The sequence below is a fragment of the Lygodium microphyllum genome, chromosome 26, assembly GCF_053477565.2.
Source record: "Lygodium microphyllum isolate KBCC chromosome 26, Lygodium_microphyllum_v1.1.10, whole genome shotgun sequence".
In the NCBI taxonomy this organism is placed as follows: Eukaryota; Viridiplantae; Streptophyta; class Polypodiopsida; order Schizaeales; family Lygodiaceae; genus Lygodium; species Lygodium microphyllum.
The window spans coordinates 112619885-112628518 of NC_141160.1; the positions used below are offsets into that span (position 1 = coordinate 112619885).

An 8634-nucleotide genomic window follows, 5' to 3' on the forward strand; every position below is an offset into this window, starting at 1 on the left:
GGTGATATGTTTCCGCCATTGTGGAATGAACTTCTTGTGGAAAGTGGCTTTGGCAATGAGAATCTCCAACTCTTTAGTGGAAGAAAGAACTTTGCAAACATCCTTTGAATTATTCTCTTCTTGGCAATGCCATTTCCTTCATTTTTAGCCTCTTCTTATGTTTGTTGATGGCAAGTTTCCCCGGCTGCGCACCAAAAACATGGAGCCCCAAGAGAGACACCAAGGAAAAGGGGATTCTACTGCAAGAAAATCTATCTTGTAACATCAACATCTTCTCATTTGAATGAGTGTTATCTTGCACATCCAGAATAGAATTTGAGAATGGCGGAGGAGGATCTTTAACCACATTTGCTTCCTTCCTTTTGTGAGGACAATCAGGCTTCATATGCCCTAACTCACCACAAAGAAAGCACATTCCTTCCTCTTTGTACTCTTGTATCTCAGAGGGTGAGAGATACTTGCGCTTCTTCTTGTTACCCTCTGGCTTTGAATATTGATCATGGGTAAAGGTAGGTCTTCTTCAATTAGTCCTATTTGATCATAGAGTTGCTCTTGTCTAGCTCTATAAGAACTTATCTCCAACTTTTGAGATGTATCATGTGTATGCAAACTTTCAACTATGATGGCAGACTCCATCATGCGAGATAAGGTTTTTATGTGGATACACCTTCATGGTTCTGTGTACATGAGGGAGTAGGCCAACTTCCAACTTCTTTTTTTTCTCTTTGTCGCTGATCTCCATGAAAGGAGTAACCTTGAGCAGACTAGACCAAAACTTGTCCACATAACTACTAACCTTTTCATGCTCTTTATGGTTGCCTAGCCAATCCCACTCCTTCTTGACATCATTCTCAAAATCAGGAGGCATACTGAGCATAATCCTTCTTCTTGAACTTTTCCCAAGTCGTAGGTTTCCTTCCCTCCAAAATGAGAGTCAACCACCAATTGCTAGCATTGTCTTTTAAGTGCATGCCTACATGCCTCAGCTTTTAGCATGATCTCTCTTACTGGAGTAAGAGTCAAACTTTATGTCCTTTTCCCTAGACTTGAAAGTCTTAGTCTTCTTAAGCTTGCTCCTCTTATGGTCCCTCTTTGTTCGTTTGCAGATTGCATGAGACTTAGAACCAAGAGAGTAGAAACTAGAAGTTGATGAGGAGGAGGAGGAACTTGAGTAATTAGGGGAGTAGCTGGTTGCTGAGGGAGATGACTCCCTCCTTATCTGCCTCACTCGAGGCGAGGTCTTTTTACTCTTCTTGAACCAAGAATCCTTCTTCCTTCTAGGAAGCTTCTCAGCAATTGGATGCTTTGAACCTTCACCATCAATTGGTACAATGGTGTTTCCTCTAGTATCACCATTTTTTGAAGGACTCAATCATTCATAAGTAGCTTCTTCCCTTACCCTTAAGTTGTCAATCAATTGACGTACTTCAAGAATCTCCAACAAGCTACGATACTCTGTTAATTGAGCCTATAATTTCTCACTTGTAGGTGCTTCATTAGTTGCCATCTTTACCTTCTTCTTGCAAGGATCGCCTTTACTTTGAGAAAAGTAAAGAGACCTGCTCTGATACCACTGTTATAAGATCCGAGATACACACTCGACTTTCTTATATACTTAAAAGATATATGGTAAATATTATACTGGCACAGAGAGAGAACATATGAGAGAAAAGAAATATGTAGAGAGAGAGAGAGAGAGAGAGAGAGAGAGAGAGAGAGATTGACAACACACTAGGAATTGGAAGATGGGCGAGTCCCTTCCCTCCCTCTCCCCCCCCCCCCCCCCCCCCCTCCCCCCCCATTGTGGGGTTATATTATTGACAAGGAACAAGCTCCTCTCTTACACATAAACCGAAATCTCTCATTCTCTCCTACACAATATGTGTAGGAATCTCCTCTTGGAGCTTGATTTTAGTAGAGCTTCCGTAGCACTTGCACCTTCTCTCCTACACAATATGTGTAGGGATCTCCTCTTGGAACTTGATTTCAGCAGAGCTTCCACAGCATTTGCACTTCTCTCCTCCTTTTGGAACTTGATTTTAGCACGGCTTCCACAACACTTGCTCCTTCTCTTCTCCTCTTGGATGCATGCAAAGTGATGCTTTCTTCACCTCTCCCACACCCAAGGAGAGCCTCCTCTTTTATAAGCTTTCAAGAGCTTCTCTTCTTGGAGAGAGACTTGAGTGCCAAGATTGGAAAGGTTGATCTTCATGCAAGACGTGGTTGTTCCAGGACATACTCTGCAGCACCAATTTCGAGATATCTCTCTGTGCATTGCTTGGATGAAAAAACGTCCAACACAAAAGTTGTAGATATCTCTCTTAGTGAGAGAATTACCTCTCTCGTCTTTCTTAATGAAAGAAAAGATCTTAAACCTTTACTTGTAAGGGAGAGGATGATCCCAAATGAATGCAATGCTCATTGCACACAAGTAAACGTTCCCAGGCGTCCCTGGATGCACACATAAATACATATACATAATGCTAATGCACTTTCTCTTCTTAAAACACCACACATATACATATACATAATCACGGTCATCTTGATGTCGATGAACGTCTTGATGTTGGATGAATGCTTGTTAGAAGAACCATAGGAAGAAGGAGCACATAATAGAGAAAACACCACCTTGCAAGTTGTTAGCTATTGCAAGACCAAAGTATGACTTGTGTGAATAATGCTACAGGTTCATATGATCATCCAATGTTGCAGGGGGGATGAGGTATGACAAAGGGGGAGAATTTGATGAAACTGCGCTTGTTAGTACTACTTAATGGACACGTTCACTACTTCCTCTTGGTGAATAGTGGTGATATGGCCTTGATTGGGCCTCCATCATCGAGACTCTTGCCATTTGGCAACAATTTCTAAAAAAGAACAACTAATAACAACTAATGCAAATAAGCTCCAATAGACATGTGAACTCACCATGGGAATGTGATTATGCCTTTGTTTCAAGGCGCATCCCATGGTGAAACACGCCATGGGAAAGCTGTTGAAAATCAATAAAAGGCATAGAGTCTCCTAAATTTTAGAGAACTTTCACACAACCCTCCATGTAAAGGATAACAATTGGCACTTTCGAAAGAAATATTCTTTCCAAATACACACTGTGACGACCTTTTTCACCTAGCGCAGAATGGCTGTCTCAATGTTCTTGAAATCCGAGGATTAGTGTAAAATGAATTGAATTTTTTTTTTCAAAAAAACCCTTTAAAAATTTAAACATGAAAGTTAAAAACCTTAGCTTTTACAAAAATTTTAGTTATAAAACAACAAATACATGAAATCCCTAAAAAATTAATGAGTAGAAGGTTTTAATATCTGTTATCAAAAATGTTTTTTATGAGGAGTGGGCTGTCTATGTGTACTATTGGCTCCTACTGGTGGGCCAGAGGATCCTTGTACATCTGTGATGTCTCTATTCGTTTACGTGACTTAATACTCCTCTTCAAGGAGAAAGATATATATTGCAATTTTCTAGAGAGAGAGAGAGAGAGAGAGAGGAAAAGAGTTCCATTGATTTTTTAAATTAAAAAATTGCAGTTGTTGTACGGGACAAGCGCCAACTGTACTGAAAAGCGGGGTCATTGTCCGAAGGGCCACGCGGCTAAAAAGCAATCCAAACCCGACTGGGCACTACTATTATTACTATTAAGTATTGTGAATCAGTTGTTCTTAAGGATTCGGACTAAGGTCTGTATGGCCCCATTAATTAATTAATTGTTTTTACGGATTCGGATTAAGCTCTGCATGGCCCCAAGACTGGAATACCCATGACGCTGCGTCCCCCCCCCACCCCGGTCCTTTTATCTGTTAAGCTCCTCCTCGCTCCTTTTCCCGCGACGATGTTTTCCTTCTGCCCACAATGAAGCCCTTCCGCCATCGCCATGCCGCCTCCTCCTCCTCAGCTCCTGCAGCCTCTCCCCTTCCTCCTCCTTTTCCTCCCCCTCTCGCCTCTGTTCCTCTCCCCCTGTCTCACTTTAGCTCCCCCCCACTCATCCCAACAGGCACATTCCCCCCCTTCCATCCCCATCCCCATCCCGAATGCCTTGCCCCCGCCGCCCTCCCCCCGCCTCTTCTCCACGCGCTCTGCGCGTCCCTGGCGCAAACATGCCTCGCGATGGAGCCTCGCCGAAATGCTGCTTGAAGCCTCGGCCGCAGGCGATCGGACTGTCTTGATCGAGCCGCCGAAGCCTGCCTCTGCGTACGGACATGGCAGGGAGGACGATCTTCTCGATTGGACCTTGGTCGATTTGTCTAACCTTACCTGTGCTCAGGGATGTGACGGTGTGGATGATCCAGATTCAGGTGATGGCCGGACATTGCCAATACGGCAGCGCACTGGTTTGCAAGCAGGGCATACGGTATGGCTGGTGCTTTGGCTTCTGATTCTCTTCTACATGCTAGGGACCACGGCCTCCGATTATTTTAGCTGCACCCTCGAGAAGCTATCCGAGGTCCTGCAGCTCTCCCCTGCAGTGGCGGGAGTGACCTTCCTTGCCATTGGAAATGGGGCTCCTGATGTGTTCTCGAGTGTGGTGGCATTCATTTCTTCGGATCAATCAGCAAGCATAGGATTCGGATCCGTCCTAGGCGGAGCCCTCTTCGTTACCACTGTTGTTTCAGGCACTGTGGCCCTTGTCACTGTCAGGGCTTGCAAAACAGGTTCCGTGAGGATCAATAGGGTGTGCTTTGTGCGTGATGCGCTCTTCCTTCTTGCATCTGCGGCCATCCTCACCATCATCATCCTAGATCACCATGTACGCCTGTGGGAGGCCATCGCATTTTTGTGCATATACCTTGTTTATGCATGCTCTGTCTGGGCTGCAGAGATAGTGCAGAACCGCCAAAGACATGCATCCTCTCTGATTGATCCTCTTCTTGTAAAATGTAAGTGTATTGGTTTGTTCACCTTCAAGTGTTCTTGTTTTGTTCATTTTTGCACATTTTCATGTATTAAGGTCCGCATCCCATTGATGTGCTTAAACCAATTTAGACATTTTACACACTTGGGCTACCTGCAAACATGGCGGTTTGTCTGTATCCTTAGCAGCTGGTCCATGTACTTGTTTTATTGACTGTTCGTATCTTTTTGCTTTTTCCCGGGGGAGGGGGGGGGGGAGACTGGGAGAGGGAGAGAGAGAATCACTTCAGTTCTTTTCACAATGACCTTCAGGCGATTATGTTGATAGCCTGTTCTCTGTTTGTCATCCTCAAAGAAAGCAGGGTATTTTCTGTAACAAAAGAACTTAATCATGTAGTGTGTATCCATGAGCAATGGTAGCTGATGGTTCTTTGATGATGTGCACAGATGCATTGCTCTTGGCAGATCTGTTTTGACACTGACCTGGTCACTGGCATTGCGCCTGTGTACTTTTCTATCAGTCTGTGTTCAAGTTGAATGCCGAATCATGTGACTACATAGCCCCTGCATACTTTCATGTGATTCTGATGTAGCATCTGCCAGTATTTGTGTTTTGCCTTAACATCTTTGATGATCTTGCATGCAGCTACGATTCAAAACTCTTTGCCAGGATGGTCTCCTCACGCACATCATCACCATCATTTAGCTGATCGTGGGGAATCGGAGGCAGAGCATTTTTTGGACAATATGTATCATCATTCATTTACTGCTCGATTCAAGCACTATACATCCTTGTTTTTCAAATATGGAATAGAGTGGCCTTTGGCTCTACCACGGCGATTCACAATCCCCATGGTTGAAGAAGACCGCTGGTCTCGGCTGTTTGCTGTAGTAAGTTGCACACTTGGACCTCCTTTTGTGGGTGCAGTGTGGATATTCCACCTGAGTGGCTCTACAGAACCGAATTGGATCTTGTTTGGGGTTACTGCCGGCATGGGTGTAGCACTAGGCCCTCTTGCATTTTTCAGCACAGAGAATGGAAGGCCACCACAGCGATTTCTTTGGCTCTGGCTTGCAGGAGGATTTTTAATGAGCATTGTCTGGTTTTACCTTATTGCTGATGAGCTTGTAACATCATTAGAAGCAATCGGAGGTCTTTTCAGGATAAGCCCTGCTATTTTGGGTCTCACAGTGTTGGCATGGGGTAATTCCATGGGTGACCTTGTCACTGATCTAGCTCTTGCATGTAGTGGTATGGATGGAGTTCAAATTGCCATATCTGGCTGCTACGCAGGACCTCTCTTTAATATGGTGGTTGGATTAGGTCTCTCCTTAGTTATGGCTTGCTGGCAATCAAGCCCCGAGCCTCTTCTCATAGTTAATGACAACAGCTTGTTCTATATCATTGGATTTCTTGGTGCAGGCTTAGCTTGGTCACTTGTCATGATGCCTCTTAAGGGCATGAGGCTAAGCAGGAGCCTTGGGGTGGGTCTTGTTCTACTCTACTGTGGATTCTTAGTGACTGGTGTGTGCTATGCTATGGGTTGGATCTCTCAGTAATAGCAAGCAAAATGCATGCAAAGATCCTCCGTTCAGTAGTTCCTGCTTCAAGCTCAATGATTCTGTAACTATACACACATGTATACCTTAACCATTCAAAAATTAACACCACTCTGCCAAAAGACTGACCATTTCTAACATGGCTGACAGTCTGAACATCTCTGCATCATTTGATGTCCATGCATGATGGGGTATCAATGCAGCAATTCTGTTCACAATGGATTGAAGGGGGAAGTGACTTCTTTCAAGGCAGTGAGGGAGTAGATTCATTCAAATTGAGTTATTTCGTTTATGTTCATGCGAGGTTTGAAGGACTGGTAGGTTGATGGGCCAATATTGTGTGCCAAGGCTTTCCCTCAGGGCCAGAGCTGGGTGTACTTCTATAGTACCATACTGGGCTTCCTTTCGGTTATATTAGAACACTCGCACACGTGCCTAAACTCGTTTATTTTACTCCATTATTTATTCATTCGACTTAACATAATTTAATATGATTTTTTTCCTAATTGACATTACTTATATCGATTTTAAACGGATTTTTAAAATTTGTTTTGATTTTATTCCAATGACAATGATTTATTTGAAATTTTCATCAAATTTTGAAGTTAATCAAATTATTTTCCGATTTTCAAAGTTGATTTCAACTTATTATTAATGATTTTGCTTGTTTTAATCTATTGTTTGTTTTTTAAATTTACATTTAAATTTATGAGGAATTTTCTTGACTTATTTAAATTTGTTATTAACTATTAAGTTATTTTGAGTAAACCTTGGTTTTTAATAAACTTACTAAATTGATTCTTCAAAAATATAAGTAAAACTTCAAAATTTTTAATGTTGAATTGTTGCACACACAATACATACACAAAATGAAAAGGAAAGAAAGGAAAGGAAAATAAAGAACACACAAAAAAGGCTCTTGTTATTGTGGATTCCCTTTCTTTCCTCTCCCCTTACAAAGCAATTCATTCTTGTAGAGAGAGAGAGAGAGAGAGAGTATAAAAGTGAAAGAAAAAGAGAGTGAAATTATGTAAAACGAAGGGATCATAGTATTTGTGCATTGTCAATTGAGCATTCTTTGATAAGTAGAGGTTCCATGAAAGCAACCCAAAGTTGCAGCTTCTTTCTCTATCCCTAATATAAAAAAATACAGTAATTGACATAATTTATAGTTAATTATTTTGATTTTTAAAAGTCTGTAAATAAACTAATTAAATAAATAAAAGATTAATTAACTTAAATTTTGTAAATTAATTAATTTAAATACTCGTTATTTAAAAAATGTTAAAAATGATCAAAAGCATTAGAAGGTAGATTTAACTTGTCTAATAAATATGAAAATATAAAAAATCAATTAAAATAAATAAGAACTTAGATAAATAAATTAAGTTATAAGTAAACTAAGAGTAGATATAGAATTTAAATTTCTCTCAAGATATTAATTAAATTGGTAAATAAATATCAATTATATTTGAAGTTAGACTTTAAGGAAGATTTTTTATTTAATAGCCTTGTAATATTTGTATATTTTTTAAAAATAGACTAGAAATAATTTGAAAAGTCAATTTCTTGAAGATTAAATGTGTGTTTTATTTACAATTTTCATAATTTAGTGGAATATGATAAAAAAATTTAGTTTTTTCGAAAGTTTCACTAATTTAAAATTAATTGATATGCTTTCATATTTAGTTATATACACATATAGATTACATGCAAGTTATGAGTTGATTGCAAGATTATTAATTGGAATAGATGTTATTGAGATTTTGTTGAAAAAGCTATCTTAGCCATTGATAGGAAAGAGTTGTTTTTGTTTGATAAATTCATAGGATTGATTTTAGTTGAAATAAAATCTTGTAAATAATACTAATTGTGTACTTGCCATCAACATCCAAGCGGGATTAAGGTGTTGCGCCATTGTGGTGGCCACACCCAAAGACTTCTCTTGCAAAGTAAAAATAAGATTGCTTAAGAAAGTTGACAATCGCTCAAGTATGTGAGGTCACTTGTATAGGAAAGTTTTCTTTCATAATGGGTGAGAATTAGTGGGGCTCTAGTTAGATGATGTAATTTCATACCCAATCCTTTGATGGGAAAAGAAACTATATGATACCGATGTGGTTTAGCATTGGAGAGCTCGGGATAAACGAGGTAGGTTGGCAATCTTATTGTGGATTGGGTTGGCTCTTCGAAGAAATTGTAAATAT

General features: G+C 40.4%; 1 protein-coding gene across 1 annotated transcript; it reads left to right on the forward strand.

Moving 5' to 3' along the window:
* The first annotated feature begins 3821 nt into the window (after positions 1-3821).
* LOC148013692 (cation/calcium exchanger 1-like) lies at positions 3822-6897 on the forward strand. The gene is made up of 2 exons (XM_087668468.1): positions 3822-4893; positions 5514-6897. Exons 1-2 carry the CDS (start codon positions 3891-3893, stop codon positions 6425-6427), a joined length of 1917 nt encoding a protein of 638 aa, XP_087524594.1. The 5' UTR covers positions 3822-3890; the 3' UTR covers positions 6428-6897.
* Positions 6898-8634: the final 1737 nt, after the last annotated feature.

What these genes read in the sequence shown, in the direction of transcription:
- LOC148013692 (XM_087668468.1), top strand. Translation starts at nt 3,891, where the DNA reads ATGCCGCCTCCTCCTCCTCAGCTCCTGCAGCCTCTCCCCTTCCTCCTC. An exon ending in TGATCCTCTTCTTGTAAAAT is followed by an intron (nt 4,894 to 5,513) that starts GTAAGTGTATTG and finishes TCTTGCATGCAG; the next exon opens with CTACGATTCAAAACTCTTTG.